At 44.4% G+C, this 24,777-nt stretch overlaps 1 protein-coding gene and 1 long non-coding RNA gene across 6 annotated transcripts in view; one reads left to right on the top strand and one right to left on the bottom strand.

The window, feature by feature from the left end:
• LOC139273154 (glycine N-acyltransferase-like protein 3) overlaps positions 1-24,777 on the top strand; it is a 56,093-nt gene that overhangs the window by 18,534 nt on the left and 12,782 nt on the right. For 4 of the 5 annotated variants that reach the window (XM_070889649.1, XM_070889650.1, XM_070889651.1 and 1 more), the window contains exons 3-5: positions 5,675-5,782; positions 17,884-18,004; positions 19,480-19,612. In XM_070889649.1, the coding sequence (XP_070745750.1) occupies positions 5,675-5,782; positions 17,884-18,004; positions 19,480-19,612 (362 nt within the window). The remainder of the gene's footprint in view (positions 1-5,674; positions 5,783-17,883; positions 18,005-19,479; positions 19,613-24,777) is intronic. The other variant, XM_070889654.1, reaches the window with a different exon arrangement.
• LOC139273155 (uncharacterized) overlaps positions 17,986-24,777 on the bottom strand; it is a 38,410-nt gene continuing 31,618 nt past the window's right edge. Inside the window, exons 4-5 of the long non-coding RNA XR_011595027.1 lie at positions 19,372-19,887; positions 17,986-18,522 (exon numbers count right to left, since the gene is read on the bottom strand). This is a non-coding gene — a long non-coding RNA (uncharacterized lncRNA). The remainder of the gene's footprint in view (positions 18,523-19,371; positions 19,888-24,777) is intronic.

The raw sequence follows: 24,777 nt of genomic DNA, 5'->3' as shown, positions 1-24,777 counted from the left end.
CGTGAAACAAATTTGCCAAATCAGAATGTTTCTCTACCAGAAAAATGTGAATCCCATTCCTGAGGTAGTACATCTTTTGTAAGCAACCTGCACCGTGACTGCCACCTCATTTCAGTGTGATACAGTAAATGAGTATGATCCTCTTCCATTTCTCAGCATAACACTTCAAAAAGCCTGCTGTTCAGTGAGCTTCCTTTAATGAAATTAACAATTTTCATGACTTCCTTCGCTACTGTTATAAGATCAGGGAGAATACAGCTAGTGCTGTTGGAGAGGTTTGAAACTAGCTTGGCAGGGGGATGGGAACCTGAGAGCATTGTCAGAAGGGAGAGAAGCCAAGCTGGAAATGGAAGATAGAAAATTAATAAGCGAGTTTGGAAGGCAGAGGAAACAAAGGCGAGAGAATGGACAACAAGGCAGTTTAGCAATGCTACATGGCATATACTTTATAAGTCTAGGAAATAAGGCAGATGAGCTAAGAGCACAGACAGAAACGTGGGATTCTGATATTATAGCCATTACTGAGACATAGCTGAAAGAAGGGCAGGAATGGCAGCTCAACATTCCTGGTTACCAGGTTTTCAGGTGAGATAGGGCTCAAGTTTCGGCCTGAGTTGCTCCTTTTTTTTGCAGCAACTAGTTTAGAATGGAGCATCTTAGAAATTGCAATTCTCAACATTTAGTTTGCTCCAGTTCTAATGAGTTAGAATAGTTCCATTTTAGAACAGATTTTTTTTCAAAAGGGGGCGTGTCCAGCCACTTACGCCTGTTTTGCAAATTTAGGCAGTAAAAACTTACTCCAAACTAACTTAGAATGGAGTAAGTGTAGATTTTTGTACGCTCAGAAAAATCTTGCCTACACTTAGAAATCAGGCGTAGGGAACAAGAGATGGGGGGGTGGGGGAAAGGGGGGTTTACAAACATTAAACACTTCACTTTTACAAATAAAGAGCCATCATCAATAATAAATGATAAATAAATCAATAAATCAATAAAAGAAAATTAAAAAATTAAAAATTAAAAAAATAATTAAAAATCACTCAATAATAAAAAGTTATTTCTACTCCCGGGGAGAAGAGGGTGGAGGTGGGGAGAAAAGAGGGGGGGTGAAGCAGAGAGGGGGGGAGAAGAGAAGAGGGGGGGGTGAGAAGAGAGGAGGGGGGGGAGAACGGGGGGAGAAGAGAGGAGGGGGGGAGAGGGAAGATGAACAGGGGGTGGAGGGAGAAGACGAATGGGGGAAGATGAACGGGGGGGGCGAAGGGGGAAAAATGAACGGGGGAGGGGGGAAGATGGAAGGGAGGAAGATGAACGAGGGGGGAAGATGAATGGGAGAGGGGAAAGGGGGAAGATGGAAGGGGGCAAGATGAACGGGGGGAAGATGAACAGGGGGGAAGGGGGGAAAGCGGGAAGATGAATGGGAGGGGGAGGGGGGAAGATGAATGGAAGGGGGAGGGGGGAGGATGAACGGGGGGAGGGAGGAGGGAAGATGAACGGGGGGGAGAGAAGAAGCTGAACGAATCCCGCCGAGACTTCGGGCGAGGCCCGCACGCAGCCGATGCCAGGCTGCCACCGCTGCCGACTCTTCAGGCGGGGCCTGACCCAGCGAGAGGGCGGGCGGACCCTGCCGGCGCCACCAAAGCCGGGCCCCGCCGAGTACTTCGAGTGGGGCCCGCACGCAGCAGATGCTGGCCGCCACCGCCGACTGTTCGGGCTGGACCCGCCCCCAGCGAGAGGCCGGGCGGGCGGGCGGGCCCTGCCAACGAGGTAAGCAGTGTCAGGCCACTCGGCCTGGGGTAGGGGCGACGTCCCTTCGGCCTGGGAGAGGGTCGTCACCCGGAGACAGGACGCGCTGGGAGGGCCAGGAGCTACTGCGCACGCATGCAGCCTCCACTGCGCATGCGCACAGTTGCTGGCACTGTTTTTGGCGCGGGTCTGTAGCTCCGCCCCCAGCAGCTCCTGCTGCGCAGCGCCGAGCTAGAAATGGGCCTACAGCTATCTGAGAATCGCAAGGTAAGTATTCGGCGCAATTTTTATTCTACAATTTAGGCGGGCCTCTCCGATGTGCGCCATTCTAGCGGGAGTCCGAAACTTGAACCCATAGAGTGGGGGTTAAAAAATGAGCGGGTGGGGGGTTGCAGTATTGATTAAATGAAACAATTACAGTTGTGAGGAGGGATATGATGTTAGAAAGATCATCAAATGAGGCTATATGGGTTGAACTAAATAACAAAAAAGAGGCAACCACACTGCTGGGAGTGTACTATCGACTCCCAAACAGTCCAAGGGAGATGGAAGGGCAAATTCATAGTCAAATTTCTGATAAGTGCAAAAACAATAGGGAAGTAATCGTGCGGGATTTCAATTACCTTAATATTAACTGGGATACTATCAGTATAAAAGGTACAGAGGGCACAGAATTCCTAAATTGCTTCTGGAGAACTTTTTTAGCCAATACGTAGCAAGACCAACAAGAGTGAGAGCAGTTCTGGATCTGGTGTTAGGAAATGAAGCTGGGCAGGTGGAAGGAGTAGCAGTGGGAGAGCATTTTTGTAGTAGTGATCATATTTCAGTTAGTTTTAGCATAATTATAGATAAGAACAAAGAAGAAACAGGAGTAAGGGTTCTAAATTGGGGGAAGACCAATTTTATTAGGCTGAGAAGTGATTTAGCAAAAATGGATTGGAAACAGTTACTTGAACAATCACTGTTCAGTGCCAGAGCAGTGGAGGCATTCAAGAGGGAGGTACATGGATTTCAAGGTAAACATGTTCCTACAAAGAAAAAGGGTAGAGCTGCCAAATTTAGAGCCCTCTGGATGCATACAGGGTAAGATAAAGTAAAAAAGGGAAGCTTATATCAGACATCATGAGCTCAATACTGCAGAAAGCCTAGAAAAGTATAAAAAGTGGCGGGGGGGAAATTAAGAAGGAAATTAGGAAATCAAAATTAGGGCATGAAAAAATATTGGCAAGTAGAATCAAAGAAAACCTAAAGCTGTTTTACAATTACATAACGAGCAAGAGAATAACTAAGGAAAGTGTAGGGCCTATTAGGGACCAAAATGGTGATCTATGTGTGGAGGCAGAGGATGTGGGTAAGGCACTAAATGAATACTTTGCGTCTGTTTTCATATAAGAGGGTGACGATGCCGACATTGAAGTTCAGGTGGAAGATAGTGAAATATTGGACGGGATAAACATAGTAAGAGAGGAAGTTTTAAGTGGTTTAGCATCCTTGAAAGTAGATAAATTGCCAGGAACGGATGAAATATATCCAAGGCTGCTAAAAGAAGCAAGGGAAGAAATTGCGGAGGCTCTGACCATCAATTTTCAATCTTACCTGGCTACGTGAGTTGTGCCAGAGGATTGGAGAACTGCTAACGTTGTACCATTGTTTAAAAAGGGAGGTAGGTATAAACCAAGCAATTACAGGCCAGTTAGGTTAACCTCGGTGGTGGGCAAAATTACTGGAATCAATTCTGAGGGACAGTATAAACCTTCATTTAGAAAGACACAGATTAATCAAGGACAGTCAGCATGGAATTGTTAAGGAAAGGTCGTGTCTGACTAACTTGATTGAGTTCTTTGAGGAGGTAACAAGGAAAGTCGATGAGGGTAGTGCATTTGATGTAGTTTACATGGATTTTAGCAGGGCTTTTAAACACATGGTAGGCTGATCAAAAAATTAAAAGCCCATGAGATCCAAGGGAGAGTGGCAAATTAGATCCAAAATTGGCTCAGTGGCAGGAAGCAAAGCGTAAGCCAAATGGCCTACTCCTGCTTCTATTTCTTATGTTCTTACCAAGCAGGATTACTTAATAGTTTAGTAGAGCATGGAGATTCTGAAAATAATTGAAATTGTTAAATTTATATTATCTCTATAGTTCAGATTAGATAGACAATGCCTTTGATAATGAAGCTTTTATAACTGGTGATAGTGATATGTTTTCTGTCTTTTTACAATTGATCAGGATCGTACTCTATACACCCTTCTGCTAGAAGAGAAGTTGTTAGATGTGTTCCAAGTTTCCACACGATAAAAAACGGGCGTCCCTCCGAGCTGGGCGCCCGTTTTTTGCGCCTAAAACGGCGCCTAAAAAAAAAATCGCGATTCTGGAGCGTTCTGCAGCTCCTTGTCTGCCTGGCGCGGCGCCCAGGGGGGCGGAGCCTACACTCGCGCCGATTTTGTAAGTGGGAGGGGGCGGGTACTATTTAAATTAGTTTTTTTCCTGCGGCAACGCTGCGCGTGCGCGTTGGAGCGTTCGCGCATGCTCAGTGTGAAAAAAACATTGTCACTCGGCCATTTTTGTAGTTCTTTGTAGCTGTTTAATTTTTGAACATTTTTTTAATAAAAGCACATTGCCATCAGCAGATCAGCACTTGCAGCCTTCTCACTGTCTCCTTCCCCCCTCCCCCGCGGGAAGAACGGGCGCCTCCTCTCTCTCTCTCCCCCCCCCCCCCCCCCCCCGCGGGAAGAACGGGCGCCTCCCCCCCGCGGGAAGAACGGGCGCCTCCTACCCCCCCCCGCGGGAAGAACGGGCGCCTCCTACCCCCCCCCCGCGGGAAAGAACGGCGCCTCTCTCCCTCCCGCCCCCCCCCCCCCCCCCCCGCGGGCAGAACGGGCGCCTCCCCCCCCCCCCGCGGGAAAGAAAGGGCGCCTCCCCCCCCCCGCGGGAAAGAACGGGCGCCTCTCCCCCCCCCCCCCCCCCCCCGCGGGAAAGAACAGGCGCCTCCTCTCCCCTCCCCCCCCCCCCCACGGGCAGAACGGGCGCCTCCCCCCCCCGCGGGAAAGAACGGGCGCCTCCTCTCCCCTCCCCCCCCCCCCACGGGCAGAACGGGCGCCTCCCCCCCCCGCGGGAAAGAACGGGCGCCTCCTCTCCCCTCCCCCCCCCCCCACGGGCAGAACGGGCGCCTCCCCCCCCCGCGGGAAAGAACGGGCGCCTCCTCTCCCCTCCCCCTCCCCCCACGGGTAGAACGGGCGCCTCTCCTCCCCCCCCCCCGGCGGGAAAGAACGGGCGCCTCCCCCCCCCCCCCGCGGGAAAGAACGGGCGCCTCCTCCTCCCCCCCCGCGGGAAGAACGGGCGCCTCAGGCTGACTGCAGCATTCTCTGTGCCTGAAGCACTTTCACACAGGTAGGAAGATGGTTTATTTAATCTTTTCTTTGCTTATAAATGTTTATTCAGGTTGGATTTATTTGTATAATATTTGTAGAAGTATAAATAAGGATTTATTGTAGAATTTAATGAGTTCCTCTCCCCCCCCACCTCGTTCTGGACGCCTAATTTGTAACCTGCGCCTGATTTTTTAATGTGTAGAAAAGGTTTTTTCAGTTCTACAAAAATCTTCACTTGCTCCATTCTAACTTAGTTTGGAGTACATTTTCACTGTGGAAACTTTGAAATCAGGCGTCAGTGGCCGGACACGCCCCCTTTTGAAGAAAAAATTCTGTTCCAAAGTAGAACTGTTCTACCTGACTAGAACTGCAGAAAAAAAATGTGGAGAATTGCGATTTCTAAGATAGTCCGTTCTCCACCAGTTGCTCCTAAAAATCAAGCGCAAATCATGTGGAAACTTGGGCCCAATGAGTTGTCTTCATTAAGTTACTTTGTAATGCAGAACGAGACCAATTCTGCAAACTTCATTGCTGTAAAAGGTGCTCTGTTTTATTGTTCTAGACTTATGGAACTATTTTAAACGTCAATAAAGGCAAGATACATGACCTGGAAGTTGTTGTTGACTCTTGGCCTGACTTCAATGCTGTAATATGTCGACCAGGTAAAAAGGTATACAAATGTCCTTTACTGGTAATAAAGTGCATTTTTTTTTAAAAGAACAAGATGAAGTAATATAATATGCAATTAACAGTAAAAGGAGAAGACCGAGTAGTATGATTTGGGCCTTCTCCCAAGTCTCGTTATTTATGTCCATGGAAAATTGTAATTTCCCTTGGCGAACTTGCATTCCCTATAAACCAAAACTTAAAATTTAAAATAGACTGTGAATGAGAGCTGTATTCCCCAGTGCTAATTGTAACATGGAGTTATGTAAGGGAATTTATATGGGATGCCTGTTATACACTTCTGATCACTCTGATAGGCAGAAAACTACTAAGCTGTCAGACTTCAGGCTAAAACTACAAATTATATATATTACAGGAAATGTATTCACTCGGAAGCAAGATAAATAAACCGAGAAACGGAATGACACATTTAGCACAATACAATACTTCAAACTGTTTCTGAAATCAAAATAACAAGTGTTTGAATTCTTAGAATCTATTAACAGAGTCTTCTAATGATTCTTATGTGGAGCTGCATTCCTTGAAGGAGTTCTTTCTCCGTGACACAGAAGATTAACTGTTAAACTCAGTGAAGTGAACATCCTAGGGCCGCTGCCCATTTACCCCTCGTCTCCTTTGACATAGAAGCCAGCTTCTTTGAAGTGAAACCTCAGTTCTTAACAGGTCGTAGAATGTTCATAAAAACATAAAAAATAGGTGCAGGAGTAGGCCATTCAGCCCTTCGAGCCTGCACCACCATTCAATAAGATTTTGGTTGATCATTCACCTCAGTACCCCTTTCCTGCTTTCTTTCCATACCCCTTGATCCCTTTAGCCGTAAGGACCATATCTAACTCCCTCTTGAATATATCCAACGAACTGGCATCAACAACTCTCTGCCGTAGGGAATTCCACAGGTTAACAACTCTCTGAGTGAAGAAGTTTCTCCCCATCTCAGTCCTAAATGACTTATCCTTTATCCTTAGACTATGTCCCCTGGTTCTGGACTTCCTCAACATCGGGAACATTCTTCCTGCATCTAACCTGTCCAGTCCCGTCTGAATTTTATATGTTTCTATGAGATCCCCTCTCATCCTTCTAAACTCCAGTGAATACAGGCCCAGTCAATCCAGTCTCTTCTCATATGTCAGTCCTGCCATCCTGGGAATCAGTCTGATGAAACTTCGTTGCACTTCCTCAATAGCAAGAACATCCTTCCTCAGATTATGAGACCAAAACTGAACACAATATTCCAGGTGAGACCTCGCCAAGGCCCTGTACAATTGCAGTAAGACCTCCCTGCGCCTATATTCGAATCCCCTAGCTATGAAGGCCAACATGCCATTTGCATTCTTCACCGTCTGCTGTACCTGCATGCCACCTTTCAATGACTAATGTACCGTGACACCCAGGTCTCGTTGCACCTCCCCTTTTCCTAATCTGTCGCCATTCAGATAATATTCTGCCTTCGTGTTTTTGCCCCCAAAATGGATAACCTCACATTTATCCACATTATACTGCATCTGCCACGTGTTTGCCCACTCACCTAACCTGTCCAAGTCCCCCTGCAGCCTTTTAGCGTCTTCCTCACAGCTCACACCGTCACCCAGCTTAGTGTCATCTGCAAACTTGGAGATATTACACTCAATTCCCTCATCCAAATCATTAATGTATATGGTAAATAGCTGGGGTCCCAGCACTGAGCCCTGCGGCACCCCACTAGTCACTGCCTGCCATTCTGAAAAGGACCTGTTTATCCCGACCCTCTGCTTCCTGTCTGCCAACCAGTTCTCTATCCATGTCAGTACATTACCCCCCATACCATGTGCTTTAATTTTGCACACCAATCTCTTGTGTGGGATCACATCCACTGGTTCTCCCTTGTCCACTTTACCAGTTACATCCTCAAAAAATTCTAGAAGATTTGTCGAGCAGGATTTCCCTTTCATAAATCCATGCTGACTTGGACCAATGCCATCACTGCTTTCCAAATGTGCTGCTATTTCATCTTTAATAATTGATTCCAACATTTTCCCCACTACTGATGTCAGGCTAACCGGTCTATAATTACCCGTTTTCTCTCTCCCTCCTTTCTTAAAAAGTGGTGTTACATTAGCTACCCTCCAGTCCAAAGGAACCGATCCAGAGTCGATAGACTGTTGGAAAATGATCACCAATGCATCCACTATTTCTAGGGCTACTTCCTTAAGTACTCTGGGATGCAGACTCCCGGGGATTTATCGGCCTTCAATCCCATCAATTTCCCTAACACAATTTCCCGCCTTATAAGGATTTCCTTCAGTTCCTCCTTCTCACTAGACCCTCGGTCCCCTAGTATTTCCGGAAGGTTATTTGTGTCTTCCTTCGTGAAGACAGAACCAAAGTATTTGTTTAACTGGTGGGCCATTTCTTTGTTCCCCATTATAAATTCACCTGAATCTGACTGCAAGGAACCTACGTTTGTTTTCACTAATATTTTTCTCTTCATATATCTATAGAAGCTTTTGCAGTCAGTTTTTATGTTCCCAGCAAGCTTCCTCTCATACTCTATTTTCCCCCTCCTAATTAAACTCTTTGTCCTCCTCTGCTGTATTATAAAATTCTCCCAGTCCTCAGGTTTGCTGCTTTTTCTGGCCAATTTATATGCCTCTTCCTTGGATTTAACATATCCTTAATTTCCCTTGTTAACCAAGGTTGAGCCACCTTCCCCATTTTATTTTTACTCCAGACAGGGATGTACAATTGTTGAAGTTCATCCATGTGATCTTTAAATGTTTGCCGTTGCCTATCCACCGTCAATACTTTAAGTATCACTCGCCAGTCTATTCTAGCCAATTCACATCTCATACCATCGAAGTTACCTTTCCTTAAGTTCAGGATCCTAGTCTCTGAATTAACTGTGTCACTCTCCATCTTAATAAAGAATTCTACCATATTATGGTCACTCTTCCCCCAAGGGGCCTCGCACAACAAAATTGCTAATTAATCCTCCTCCACCGCATTGCTACCAGTTTGGATAGCCCAATCAATATGTAGATTAAAGTCGCCCATGATAACTGCTGTACCTTTATTGCACGCATCCTTAATTTTTTGTTTGATGCTATTCCCAACCTCACTACTACTGTTTGGTGGTCTGTACACAACTCCCACTCGCCTTTTCTGCCCTTTGGTATTCTGTAGCTCCACCCATTCCGATTCCACTTCATCCAAGCTAATGTCCTTCCTTACTATTGCATTAATTTCCTCTTTAACCAGCAACACCACCCCACGTCCTTTTCCTTTCTGTCTATCCTTCCTAAATGTTGAATATCCCTGGATGTTGAGTTCCCAGCCTTGGTCACCCTGGAGCCATGTCTCCGTGATGCCAATTACATCATATCGTTAACTGCTATCTGTGCAGTTAATTTGTCCACCTTATTCCGAATATTCCTCGCATTGAGGCACAGAGCCTTCAGGCTTGGCTTTTTAACACACTTTGCCCCTTTAGAATTTTGCTGTAATGTGGCCCTTTTTGCTTTTTGCCTTGGGTTTCTCTGCCCTCCACTTTTACTTTTCTTCTTTCTATCTTTTGCTTCTGCTCCCATTCTACTTCCCCCTGTCTCTCTGCATAGGTTCCCATCCCCCTGCCATATTGGGCAGAAATATGCTATTCAGTTGATCAAGTCAAGTTTTGTCCACAAGAGTGATGTAGTCTAATCCCATTCTTCTGTTCGCTCCCCATAACCTATGTTTTACTCTTTTTCAAGTAACTAATTCCCTTTTAAAGGAACATAGGAATAGAAGGCCATTCAGCTCCTCGAGCCTGTTCCACAATTCAATTAGATCATGGCTTCTCTGAATCTTAACTCCATCTATCCACCTAGGCTCCACAACCCTTAATATCCTTGTCTAACAAGAATCTTTCGATCTCAGTTTTGACATTTCCAATTACCTAGCCTCAATAGTTTTTTAGGGGAGAGAGTTGCAGATTTCCACGACCTTTTGTATGAAGAAGTGCTTCCTGACATCACCCTTGAACTGCCTAGCTCTGATTTTAAGGTTATGCCCCCCTTACTCTGGACTCTCCCCACCAGAGAAAGTAGTTTTTTGCTATCTACCCTATCACATCCTTTAATCATCTTAAGCACCTCAATTAGATCATTAGATTAAAAGGAGGGAGAGAGAAAACGAAAAGGAGGGAGAGAGAAAACGGGGAACTACAGACCGGTTAGCTTGACATCAGTGGTGGGGAAAATGTTGGAATCAATTATTAAAGATGAAATAGCAGCGCATTTGGAAAGCAGCGACAGGATCGGTCCAAGTCAGCATGAATTTATGAAAGGAAAATCATGCTTGACAAATCTTCTAGAATTTTTTGAGGATGTAACTAGTAGAGTGGACAAGGGAAAACCAGTGGATGTGGTCTATTTGGACTTTCAAAAGGCTTTTGACAAGGTCCCACACAAGAGATTAGTGTGCAAAATTAAAGCACATGGTATTGGGGGTAATGTATTGACATGGATAGAGAACTGGTTGGCAGACAGGAAGCAGAGAGTCAGAATAAATGGGTCCTTTTCAGAATGGCAGGCAGTGACCAGTGGGGTGCCGCAGGGTTCAGTGCTGGGACCCCAGCTATTTACAATATACATCAATGATTTAGATGAAGGAATTGAATGTAATATCTCCAAGTTTGCAGATGACACTAAGCTGGGTGGCGGTGTGAGCTGTGAGGAGGATGCTAAGAGGCTGCAGCTAAGAGACTTGGACAGGTTAGGTGAGTGGGAAAATGCATGGCGGATGCAGTATTATGTGGATAAATGTGAGGTTATCCACTTTGGTGGCAAAAACAGAGAGACAGACTATTATCTGAATGGTGACAGATTAGGAAAAGGGGAGGTGCAACGAGACCTGGGTGTCATGGTACATCAGTCATTGAAGTTTGGCATGCAGGTACAGCAGATGGTAAAGAAGGCAAATGGCATGTTGGCCTTCATAGCTAGATGATTTGAGTATAGGAGCAGGGAGGTCTTACTGCAGTTGTACTGAGCCTTGGTGAGGCCACACCTGGAATATTGTGTTCAGTTTTGGTCCCCTAATCTGAGGAAGGACGTTCTAGCTATTGAGGGAGTACAGCGAAGGTTCACCAGATTGATTCCCTGGATGGCAGGACTGACATATGAGGAGAGACTGGATCAACTGGACTTGTATCCACTGGAGTTTAGAAGAATGAGAGGGGATCTCATAGAAACATATAAAATTCTGATGGGATTGGACAGGTTAGAGGCAGGAAGAATGTTCCCGTTGCTGGAGAGTTCCAGAACCAGGGGTCACAGTCTAAGAATAAGGGGTAAGCCATTTAGGACCGAGATGAGGAGAAACTTCTTCACTGAGAGAGTGGTTAACCTGTGGAATTCTCTACCGCAGAAAGTTGTTGAGGCCAGTTTGTTAGATATATTCAAGAGGGAGTTAGATATGGCCCTTACAGCCAAAGGGATCAAGGGGATTGGAGAGAAAGCAGGAAGTGGGTACTGAGGTTGAATGATCAGCCATGATCGTATTGAATGGCCTGCTCCTGCACCTAATTTCTATGTTTCTATCCCTTTAAGAGAATACAAGCCTGGTCTATGCAACCAGTCCTCATAATTTAACTCTTTTAGCTCCGGTATCATTCTGGTGAATCTGCGTTGCACCCCTCCAAGATCAGTATATCTTTCTTCAGGTGCGGTGTCCAGAACTGAACGTGGTACTCTAAATGGGGCCTACCCAAAGCTTTATGTAACTGTAACATAACTACCAGCCCTTGAGATAAAGGCCAACTTGCCATCAGCCTTTATTAATTATTTTTTGTACCTGTCCATTAGTTTTTAGTGATTTTTGTACTTGGATCCCTAAATCTCTCTGCTCTTTCACAGTTCCTAACTTCTCACAATTTTGAAAATATATTTTATAATTTTCTTTTGAAAAAAACCTATCTTTACCCCTTCTGTCCTTGCAAACTACCATCCCCATCTCCAACCTCCCTTTTCTCTCTAAACTCCTTGAACATGTTGTTGCCTCCAAAATCCATGTCCATCTTTCCTGCAATTCCATGTTTGAAACCCTTCAATCAGGTTTCCATCCTGCTACAGCACTGAAATGCCAGTATCAAAGTCACAAATGACATCCTATGTGATTGTACCAGTGGTAAACTATTCCTCCTCATCTTTCTTGACCTGCATGCAGCCTTTTGACACAGTTAACTACACCATCCTCCTACATTGACTCCCCTCTGTAGTTTAGCTGCGTGGGACTGCCTTCACCTGGTTCCATCCCTATCTCCATCATAGCCAGATAATAGCTTTTCTTCCTGCTCTCGCACCATTACCTCAGGAGTCCCCCAAGGATCTATCCTTGAACCCCTCCTATTTCTCAACTACATGCTGTCCCTCAGCAACATCATCCGTAAAAACAGTGTCAGTTTCCACATGTACGCTGACAACACCCAGGTCTGCCTCATCACCACCTCTCTCGACCCCTCCACTGGCTCTGATTGTCATGCTGCTTGTTTGACATCTTGTACTGGATGAGCAGAAATTTCCTCCAACTAAATATTGGGAAGACCAAAGTCATTGCCTTTGGTCCCCTCCACAATTTCCATTCCCTAACCATTGACTCCACCCACTCCTCGGCCACTGTCTGAGGCTGAATTGGACCGTTGGCAATCTTGGGGTCCTATTTCACTGAGATTAACTTCCAACCCCATATCCGCTCCATCACCAAGACTGCATACTTTCACCTCCGTAACATCGCCCGACTCCATCCGTCTTAGCTCATCTGCTGCTGAAACCCTTATCCATGCCTTTGCCATGTCTAGACTTGGCTATTCTAATGCTCTCCTGGCCGGCTTCCCATCTTCCACCCTCCCTCATTAACCCTATCTGTTATTTCATCATTGAATTATATCTTTTCCATATACATTTTCAGCTAACCAATGTATTTTAAAATGTAAATTTGAGCAATACCATGAAAAAAATCTCCTAAACTTGCATTTATACAGGGCAATTAACATGGTAAAACATCCCAAGGCATTTCACAGGATGCTGTCAAACAAAATTTGACACCGAGCCACATAAGAAGATATTAGGGCAGGTGAGAAAAAGCTCTGACAAAGAGGTAGGTTTTAAGCAGCATCTTAAAGGAGGAGAGAGAGGTAGACAGACGGAGAGATTTAGGGAAGGAATTCCAGAGCTTAGGGTCTTGGCAGCTGAAGGCACGGCTGCCAACAGTGGAGCAAAGGGAGTTGAGGCTGCACTTAAGCTCATCCAAAACTCTGCTGTCCAAACCTAGCTTGCACCAAGTTCTGTTCACCCATTACATAGGCTGCCGGTCCGGCAACGCCTCAATTTTAAAATTCTCATCCTTGATTTCAAATCCCTCCATGGCTTCGCCCCATCCTGTCTTTGTAACCTCCTCCAGCCCTCCAGCCTTCCAGGATCTCCACGCTCCTCCAATTCTGGCCTCTTGTGCAGCCTCAACTCCCTTTGCTCCACCGTTGGCAGCCGTGCCTTCAGCTGCCAAGACCCTAAGCTCTGGAATTCCTTCCCTAAATCTCTCCGTCTGTCTACCTCTCTCTCCTCCTTTAAGATGCTGCTTAAAACCTACCTCTTTGTCCGAGCTTTTTCTCACCTGCCCTAATATCTTCTTATGTGGCTCGGTGTCAAATTTTGTTTGACAGCATCCTGTGAAATGCCTTGGGATGTTTTACCATGTTAATTGCGCTGTATAAATGCAAGTTTATGAGATTTTTTTCATGGTATTGCTCAAAGTTACATTTTAAAATACATTGGTTAGCTGAAAATGTATATGGAAAAGATATAATTCAATGATGAAATAACAGATAGGGCTAATGAGGGTGGTGGGTAGAGTGATCATAAGAATTTCTAATTCAATCTGAGGGTGAGAAACATGGGTCTGAAACTAGTGTCCTAAACTTAAATTAAGGCATTTACAAAGATATGAAGTGAGAGTTGGCTAAAGTGGGCTGAGAAAATAGACTAAAGGGTAAGACGGTAGATAAGCAGTGGCAGACATTTAACTCTCAGTAAAGATACATTCCAGTGAGAAAGAAAGACTATGAGAAGGATGAACCATCCGTGGCTAACTAAGAAAGTTAAGGATGGTATGAAATTGAAAGAAAAGGCGTACAATCTTGCGTAGATTAGTGGTAGGCCAGAGGATTGGGAAATTTTTAGAAACCAGCAAAAGATGACAAAATAAATAAATAGGGAGAAGATAGATTATGAGAGTAAACTAGCAAGCAATATAAAAACAGACAGTAAGAGCTTCTACAGGTATATAAAAAGGAAGAGAGTAGCTAATGCAAATATTGGTTCCTTAGAGGATGAGACTGGGGAATTAATAATGGGAAACAGGGAAATGGTAGAGACTTTGAACAAAAAAGTTGTATCAGTCTTCACAGTAGAAGACACTAAAAATATCCTAATAGTGAATAATCAAGGGCTATAGGTAGGGAGGAACGTAAAACAATCACTATCACTAGAGAAAAAGTACTCGGCTAACTAATGGGTCTAAAGGCGGACAAGTCCCTTGGACCTATGGCTTACATCCTAGGGTTTTAAAAGAAGTGGCTGCAGAGATAGTGGATTCATTAGTTGTAATCTATCAAAATTCCCTGGATTCTGGAGGGATCCCAGCAGATTGGAAAACCTCAAATATAACGCCCCATTCAAGAAAGGAAGGAGCCAGAAAGCAGGAAACTATACCAGTTAGCCGAACATCTGTCTTTGGGAAAATGTTGAAGTCCATCATTAAGAAAGTAGTATCAGGACATTTAGAAAATCATAATACAATCAAGCAGAGTCAACATGGTTTTATGAAAGTGAAATTGTGTTTGACAAATTGACTTGAGTTCTTTGTAACGAGCAGTGTTGATAAAGGGAAATCAGTAGATGTAGGGGCCGAAATTGCCCTTTCCGATAAGGCCTCTGGCTGCCTGAAAGTGGTGGCTGCAGGGCGGCGCGGAATGGCCGCCGAGTCTCCGCAGACGGGCCGCCATTTTAAACATTGCCCTTCCTCAGGGTCGGAGCAATGTCGGGGACCGCTCCGCCTGTATACCTGCCACGGCGTGCACGCGCCGACCCCTTACCGACCAGTGGCGCCCCCTTTCCGAAATTGCCCCATGGGAATTATCCCTTTTGCGGAATTGCCCCGCGGGAGCGGCGCCGTCGCCAGTCGGTGCCCCTGACAGCTTTTTCTGTCAGTGCACTTCTTGTTGGTCAGCAGCATGGCCACTCTTAAACATAGAAACATTGAAAATAGGTGCAGGAGTAGGCCATTCGGCCCTTGGAGCCTGCACCGCCATTCAATAAGATCATGGCTGATCATTCCCTCAGTACCCCTTTCCCGCTTTCTCTCCATGCCCCTTGATCCCCTTAAAGGGGAAGTGGCACTGCCTGCCATGCCATTTTACTTTTTATTGTCGGCTGACTGCCCCTGGGTTCTGCTAGGCCGCCAACAGGCAGCCTGGCACCCACTCTTGGGTGCCACTGGCCCGACCGAAGCCCTCCCTGGTTCCCTGGTGAACCTATGTGAAAAATATGCAGAGCTCATAGCGACCCTCCCCTTTAACTGAAGGGAAGGGATGTTGTTACACGGCACTGATGACTGGTCGGGGTGGCCTACCCGCTGCAAGGACACTTTCGCCCCTCAGCCGCCACAACATCCGCCCCTACCGGGAAAAAACTTCAAAGTACCAAATATCGGTGTTAAAAATCGGAGGGTGTGCCCCGTTTCGGGCGGTGGGCAATTTCGGCCCGGGGTGTATTTGGATTTCCAGAAGGCATTCGATAAGGTGCCACATAAAAGGTTACTGCTCAAGATAAGAGCTCATGGGGTTGGGGGTAATATATTAGCATGGATAGAGGATTGGCTAACTAACAGAAAACAGAGTCGGAATAAATGGGTAATTTTCAGGTTGGCAAACAGTAACTGGTGGGGTGCCATAGGGATCGGTGCTGGGTCCTCAACTATTTACAATCTATATTAATGACTTGGATGAAGAGACCGAGTGTAATGTAGCCAAATTTGCTGATGATACAAAGATAGGTGGGAAAGCAAGTTGTGAAGAGGACACAAAGAATCTGCAAAAGGATATAGATAGGTTAAGTGAGTGGGTAAACATCTGGCAGATGGAGTATAATGTGGGAAAATGTGAGATTATCCACTTTGGTAGGAAGAATAATAAAGTAAATTATTATTTAAATGGAGAGAGACTGCAAAAATGCCATGGTACAGAGAGATTTGGGGGTCCTTGTACATGAAACATAAAATGTTAACGTACAGGTACAGCAAGTAATTAGGAAGGCAAATGGAATGTTGGCCTTTATTGCAAAGGGGATGGAGTATAAAAGTAGGGAAATCTTGCTATAACTACACAGGGCATTGGTGAGACCACACCTGGAGTACTGCGTACAGTTTTGGTCTCCTTATTTAAGGAGAGATATACTTGCATTGGAGGCAGTTCAGAGACAGTTCACTAGGTTGATTTCTGAGATGAAAGGGTTGTTTTATGAAGAAAGGTTGAGCAGATTGGGCCTATACTCATTCTTATTGAAACATATAAGATTCTGAGGGGGCTTGACAGGGTAGATGCAAAGAGGATGATTCCCTGCGTGGGGGAATCTAGAACTAGGAGGCATAGTTTCAGAATAAGGGGTCGCCCATTTAAAATGGAGATGAGGAGGAATTTTTTCTCTCAGTGGGTCGTGAATCTTTGGAATTCTCTACCCCAGAGAGCTGTGGAGGCTGGATCATTGAATATATTTAAGGTGGATTTTTTAACTACGGTGAGTCAAGGGAGCAGGCAGGAAAGTGGAGGCCAAGATCATTTCAGCCATGATCTTATTGAATGGCGGATCAGGCTTGAGGGGCAAATGAACTTCTCCTGCTCATATTTCTTATGTTCTTATGGTTGATGGTGTGTATATAGACTTTCAAAAGGCATTGGATAAAGTACCACATAATAGACATGTTAGCAAAATTAAAGCCCATGGGATTAAAAGGACAGTGGCAGCGTGGACACAAATTTGGTTATGGGCCAGAAAGCAGAGTAGTGGTGAATGGTTAGTTTTTCAAACTGAAGGGAGGTATATAATGGTGTTCCCCAGGGTTTGGTATTAGGACCACTGCTCTTTTTGATATATACTAATGACCCGGACTTGGGTATGCAGGGCATAATTTCAAAATTTGCAGATGAAACTCGGAAATGTAGTAAACTGTGAGGAGGATAGTAACAGACTTCAGGAGGACATGGACAGGATGGTGAAATGGACAGACACATGGCAGATTAAATTTAACACAGAAAAGTATGAAATTATACATTTTGGTAGTAAGAATGAGCAGAGGCAATATGAACTAAATGGTGCAATTTAAAAAGAGGTGCAGGAATACAAATCTTTGAAGGTGGCAGGACAAGTTGATAAAGATGTTTTAAAAAAAAAAGCATATGGGATCCTTGGCTTTATTAATAGAGCTACCTTGTAATCCATTGCATGTTCATAACTCCGCCATGTTTTACTGTTAACCTGACCCTATGCAAACTAGTTATGCCTATTGCCTATTTCTTTCTCTCTCGTCTATTTTGCCATTCTGCCTCTTTGTTTTTCATCAGCTCAATACTTCCGCCTCTTGCTGTTTAGCTCTATCTATTTCTCACACATTTTTCTCTGCTCCTCCACTGAAGATGTGATTCTTTTTTGGGTTAGGGTTCCACAGGCAATGGTGCCTTGCTTAAGTGTCCATCCTTCCTATCCAAGCCTAGATAGTGAGTGTTGGGAGCTTATTCAACCCTGGAAGACATTGCAGCCAAGCCTGATCTGTCCTTAAACAATGTCCACACATTTACTATGTTGTCACATAAACTGCCACCCTATACTATACTTATCAAGTCAGCTGAATTGGTAAGGTGAGATGAGGGATTCCACTATATATTCTTATTAAAATTCAAATTTAGAAGTTGCCACGTTTTTTTAAAAGAATGGGAGATTTTTGAAGAAGGATTATCCCTTTAGTTTATCAGATGAATTAATCAATCATAATTTTGACTTTCTTTTGTTCTCTACTGTGTAGGAAGAAAAGTACAATCCAGTTGCACCTACAATTACAGTGTTTTCCAAAGATCAGAACAGTTTGCGCAGACTTCTTATGGACGACAATGTTGTCGACTGGACAACTTGTTTCATGTTTGGAGGTACAATGTATACAAAGATAGCAAAATACTTGTTAACTCGATTTATATAACGTTTCATATAGAAATGTTTGCCATCATAATAATTGCCAATCTATAAACCATTCTCTTTAACCTTCCCCACCAGATTAGCACATTTCTAATTTATTACGTTATTATAAGCATTCTCATTTTTGCTTTTTAAGATTGGTATGTTAAGCTGGTACTGCTTAATTGTCCAGGCATCTGCTCCCAGGGGATCTGCTCTTCTTCAAAATAGTGTCATGGGATCTTCTACATCTACCTTGGAGAGCAGATGAAGCCTCTGTTTAACGTCTCATCCAAAAGACGGCACCTCCGACAGTGCAGCACTCCCTCAGTACTGCACTTTGTGCTCAAGTCTCCAGAGTGGGACTTAGAACCCACAACCTTCTGACTCAGAGGTTGAGCACATGAAGGTACAGGGCTATTTCAATTCCAAAGACCTTTTAGTCATACCAAGAAGCCGGCCACTCCACTTACTCTTCCCACTGGGGATGCACCTAGAAGTACAAGATTAGAATATAAACCATATTGTCACAAGGTGAAATGCTTATTAAAACAAAATAAGAAGTACATATTCCAAGCAGTTGTAGGGCAATATATTGGGATTACTTTATTGCTACTTTTGTCTAAAGAGTTTCTTTCTGCGGACACAGAATAAGGTGCAAGCAAGTGTCTTTCATCTTGTACCGCTGAAAAAAAGAAAGGACTTGCATTTACAAAGCGCCTCTCACGACCACCGGATGTCCCAAAGCGTTTTACAGCCAATTAAAGTATTTTTGAAGTGTAGTCACTATTGTAATGCAGGAAACACAGCAGCCAATTTGCACACAGCAAGCTCCCTCAAACAGCAATGTAATAATGACCAGATAATCTGTTTAAAATTTTGATTGAGGGATAAATATTGGCTAGGACATCAGGGATAACTCCCCTGCTTTTCTTCGCAATAGTGCCATAGGATATTTTACATCTACCTGAGAGAGCAGACAGGGCCTCAGTTTAACACCTCATCTGAAAGACGGAACCTCCAACAGTGCAGCATTCCCTCAGTTTCTGGAGTGGGACTTGAACCCACAACCTTCTGACAAGAGGCAAGAATGCTACCAACACAGCCACAGCTGACACTAAATCTGACACGAAATAATGAAATACCTCCACTGGGGCACTTTCAAAGCAACTTCCAGCATTAATTTAGCAGTGAATTGCCAAAACACTAGTCCCTGTAGCTGACTGTTAGATGCCCTGGTGCTCAAGTGAAAGATGGTCGGAGTCACTTTATAGAACTTGTGTTGCAATGTTGTCCTTAAAAGCAAGCTCCTCCCAACTATAACAGAAGGGTTTCCACTGACCTGAAAGGAAAGCCATGATCCTGGTGCCTTTGATCTCCAAGACTGAATTGTGGCACTTGTACTGCCTGAAGAGTAATTACTCAAGCCTTCTCGTTTTGTTTCTGTTAGGAATTGATACCAGTTACTTTGAATTGGTGAGGGATGTTGCAGCTTGCAAAAAATTCACAGTAAGCTTTTCAAACACTTGCTATGCAATGATACTCGAAGATCCAAAGGACCTGGTTGACATCATCTCAGAAAGGTAGGCACTAACTTTCTGTAGAAGGTCAACTTACAGGCAGTATTTTGCTCATAAATGCTCCAGCTTTCTGCGCCAGAGTTTGCACATACAGTGAGCTTTTGATCCAACCATAACAAGCACTTCCACATGGAGGAGGAGAGGGGAAGAAGTGAATTAAAATGGCTAACCACCCTACAATATTCAGATGCTCCTGCTAACAGCTGGGTAAAGGATACCACAGGGGGACAACTGGAAGGAGATCTTCAGCCCATCATTTTGGATGGAATGGGTGTCATCTGGGTGAGGAAACAGAAGAGGAATATTAATTATTGGGAGGGAATGTTCAGTAATGGTTTGTTTTCTGGCTGCTCTCTTACTATGTATTTCTTACCGAATCTTGTTTTATGCTTCAGGGAAGTTTTAATCTGATGCAGGGATTCACTATATGTCCCTAAACAAAAGCAAGGCAATCCTATTATGATGCAGTGATATCCAGTAACCATATCACAAGTGAATGGGCTCTAATAAGACAATACCAGCTGTAGTTTTAATGGGCCCAAATTTGGCCCACACGTTTTTTTTGGCGCACTCACCAGAGATGTGCCGACTTTGTAGGCTGAAAACGGCGCCAAAAAGATCTCCCCGGATTCTGGCCTGTTGACTCTCCCGGGGCTTGGCACGGCGCGGCCAGTGGATTGGGGGGTGGAGCAAGGGCCCTGCACGTGAAAGAGTGCCGGCAGCTGTCCGCACGCGCATTAGAGCGTTTGCGCAGTAGCTCCTGCCGATGATGATGATGATGCGTGCTGCAGTGTGGGACCCGATGCATCCCGCCCCTATCCCGGGCTGAGTGGCTTGCTGCACAGCAATGAGAGAAGCCTGCCTTCTTCTAAAGCACTTGGTTCTTTTGTTGGCTGCCACTTTATGTCAATATTCTACACACAACTTGAAGACTTGAGGACATTGTCATGCAAAGGTTCAGGTAGAATTGTCTATTTTGAAATCCATCTCAAAAGTTTGATCGTGGGGGGGGCGAGGGGAGGGGAGAGAGTTTTGATCTCGGGGGGAAGTTTTGATCTGGGGTGGGGCGGGGCAGTGATAACTGTGTAGCCAGTAATTTTAATGAACTTACTCAAGACTTTTCTTAACCCTGTTGATGAAAATACTTTCCTACATAAGAACATAAGAATTACGAACAGGAGGCACTTCTATTTTGTATTTGGATATTTTGAAAAAATTATGTATATATGTTTTGTCTCTTTACTTTTATTTTTGTAGTTTAAGCTTCCATGAATGCTTCTGTTGTATAGTAAATTAACTTTGTGAAGCTTGTCATATGATGTGCTGTATAGCTGTTTGATCCTATTCACATTCTTTAGTCAAGTCATTAGTACCTATCTGCACTGATTTCTTAACTCCCCGCAAGGGTTTTCTGTGCGGCCACAAGTGGACACATACGCTGGCCTAAGTTAGTTTGGAGTAACTATTAGCTGTCCAAAGTGGCTTAAATGGCCAAAACGGGCGTAGGTAGCTGGTAATGCCTCCTTTTGAAAAAAACTAAACTTAACTAAAACAAAATCCTAATTAACTCACTTATAATGGCGCAAATTGAATGTGTAAAATGGGGATTTTTAAAATGCTCCAGAAAAATCAAGTAGCTCCAAAAGAGACAGAGCAAATCCTGGACAATTTTGAGCCCAATAAACCTGAGCTGGCACTATTGTATTTAGGATGGCCCCGCTTTCTAGCAATCGGAAAATATATGCCAATGTGTAACATTAAAACATTGAAGCTGATGCCAAAAGAGTCTTGCCATTGGGACCCATTCTAGAAATCAATTCATTGTGGTAGCATGACCAAGTGATCTAACAACAACAACAACTTCTATTTATATTATGCCTTTAAAGTAATAAAACATCCCAAGATGCGTCACAGGAGTATTATTTAAAAAAACTGCCACATAAGGAGATATTAGGGAAAATGACCAAAAGCTTGGTCAAAGAGGTAGGTTTTAAGGAGCGTCTTAAAGAAAGAAAAAGCAGTAGAGAGGCAGAGAGGGAATTCCAGAGCTTAGGGTCTTGGCAGCTGAAGGCACGGCCACCAATGGTGGAGTGATTAAAATCGGCGATGCTCAAGAGGCTAGAATTAGAAGACTACAGATTATCTCGGAGGGTTGTGGAGCTGGAGATTACAGAGATAGGGAGGGATGAGGCCATGGAGAGATTTAAAAACAAGGATGAGAATTTTAAAATCAAGGCATTGATTAACCGGGAGCCAGGGTATGTCAGTGAGCACAGGACTTGGTCTGAGTTAGGACATAGGCAGCAGTTTTGGATGACCTCAAATTTATGAAGGATGGAATGGGAGGCCAGCCAGGAGTGCGTTGAAATAGTCCAGTCTAGAGGTAACAAAGGCATGGATGAGTGTTTCAGCATCAAATGAGCTGAGGCAGGGGCTGAATCGGGCGCTGTTCCAGAGATGGAGATAGGCAGTCTTAGTGATGGTTCACTTAACGGGAGTTCATAAGTACATAAGTAATAGGAGTAGACCATTTGGCCCCTCGAGCCTGCTCCGCCATTCAATAAGATCATGGCTGTTTTGATCATGGACTCATCTCCACTTCCCTGCCCGCCCCGCAAAACCTTTCATTCCCTTATTGCTCAAAAATCTGTCTTATCTCCGCCTTAAATATATTCAATGACCCAGCCTCCACAGTAGAGAATTCCATAGATTTGCAACCCTCTGAGAGAAGAAATTCCTCCTCATCTCAGTTTTAAATGGGCGGCCCCTTATTCTAAGACTATGTCCTCTAGTTTTAGTTTCCCCTATGAGTAGAAATATCCTCTCTGTATCCACCTTGTCTAGCCCCCTCATTATCTTATAAGTTTCAATAAGATCACCTCTCATTCTTCTGAACTCCAATGAGTATAGGCCCAATCTACTCAACCTATCTTCATAAGTCAACCCCCTCATCTCCGGAATCAACCTAGTGAACCTTCTCTGAACAGCCTCCAATGCAAGTAAATCCTTCCTTAAATACGGAGACCAAAACTGTACGCAGTACTCCAGGTATGGTCTCACCAATACCCTGTACAGTTGTAGCAGGACTTCTCCGCTTTTATACTCTAACCCCCTTGCAATAAAGGCCAACATTCCATTTGCCTTCCTGATTATTTGCTGCACCTGCATCCTAACTTTTTGTGTTTCATGCACAAGGACATCCAGGTCTCTCTGTACTGCAGTACGTTGCAATTTTTCACAAATTTAAATTATAATTTGCTTTTTTATTATTTCTGCCAAAGTGGATAATCTCACATTTTCCCACATTATACTCCATCTGCCAAATTTTTGCCCACTCACTTAGCCTGTCTATATCCCTTTGCATATTTTTTTGTGTCCTTCTCACAATTTGCTTTCCCACCCATCTTTGTATCATCAGCAAACTTGGCTACATTACACTCGGTCCCTTCATCCAAGTCATTTAATATAGATTGTAAATAGTTGAGGACTCAGCACCGATCCCTGCGGCACCCCACCAGTCACTGTTTGCCAACCGGAAAATGACCCATTTATCCTGACTCTCTTTTCTGTTAATTAGTCAATCCTCTATCCATGCTAATATATTACCCACAACCCCGTGAGCTTTTATCTTGTGCAGTAACCTCTTATGTGGCACCTTATTGAATGTCTTCTGAAAATCCAAATACACCACATCCACTGGTTCCCCCTTATCCAACCTACTTGTTAGATCCTCGAAGAACTCCAGCAAATTTGTCAAACATGATTTCCCTTTCATAAAACCATGCTGACTCTGCTTGATTGAATTATGCTTTTCCAAATGTCCCACTACTGCTTCCTTAATAATGCATTACTGCATTTTCCCAACGACAGATGTTAGCCTAACTGGTCTACAGTTTCCTGCTTTTTGTCTGCTTCCTTTTTTAAATAGGGGCATTACATTTGCATCTCAGAGTCAAATATGATACCAAGGTTGCAAACAGTCTGGTTCAGCCTCAAACAGTTGCCAGGGAGAGGGATGGAGTTGGTGGCTAGGGAACAGCTTGTGGCGGGGATCAAAGCTAATGGCTTCAGTCTCCCCAATACTTAGTTGGAGGACATTTCTGCTCATCCAGTACTGGATGTCGGACAAGCAGTCTGACAATTTAGAGACAGTGGAGGGGTCGAGAGAAGTGGTGGTGAGGTAGAGCTGGGTGTCATCAGTGTACATGTGGAAACTGACGCTGTGTTTTCTAATGATGTCACCAAGAGACAGCATTTAGATGAGAAAAAGGAGGGGACCTAGGACAGATCCTTGGGGGACACCATAGGTAATGGTGCGGGAGTGGGACGAGAAGCTATTGCAAGTGATTCTTTGGCTACGATTAAATAGATAAGAATGGAACCAGGCGAGTGCAATCCCACCCAGCTGGACAACGGCAGAAAGGAGGATGGTGTGGTCAACAGGCTGGATTTAGGTTCCAGTCTGTGTGATTGTGGATTCGTATCCCACCACTGCCAGAATTTGCAGCGCTTCACTAAAACTTATGTATTTGAAGAGAACCAATTTGCAGGATTATAGGGTAAAAAGCTGGGGTGTGGGACTAAATTGGACCGCTCTTTCAAAGAGTTGGCACAGGCACGACGGGCTGAATGGCCCCCTTTTGTGCTGTAAAATTCCATTATTGTACTGCTAAGGATTATAAGTAACTTTATGTAAGACATTCAGAAGGAGACTATACCAAAATGGTGGTGGTAATTAGAGTTTAATTTAGTACAAGACAAAGCATAGTTAACAAGTCATATTGCTAATAGTCTTACCATCTAAGACAATAGATGCAATAAAAACAGTACTACCCACTCCTCTAGAAAACAGATATTAAGATAATGAACGATGTCTCTGCAAGATCCTGCAAATCCCCTGGGAGGACAGACGCACCAACATTAGTCTCCTCGACCAGGCCAATATCCCCAGCATTGAAGCACTGACCACACTTGATCAGCTCCGCTGGGCAGGCCACATTGTTCGCATGCCAGACACGAGACTCCCAAAGCAACCCCTGCCTCTTCCTGGTGTTCTTCCTTCAATTCTCTACCATGAGTTCTATCTTTCTCCCAGTTTATATCCTGTTTCCCTTCCTGCCATGTTGTTTGATCACCCTGTGACCCAGGTTCCGTGGCTCCATTATCAC

The sequence above is a fragment of the Pristiophorus japonicus genome, chromosome 9 (genome assembly GCF_044704955.1).
Source record: "Pristiophorus japonicus isolate sPriJap1 chromosome 9, sPriJap1.hap1, whole genome shotgun sequence".
NCBI classification, from domain to species: Eukaryota; Metazoa; Chordata; class Chondrichthyes; family Pristiophoridae; genus Pristiophorus; species Pristiophorus japonicus.
Note: the sequence above shows the minus strand (reverse complement) of the source record. Positions and strands in the feature narration are given on the sequence as shown.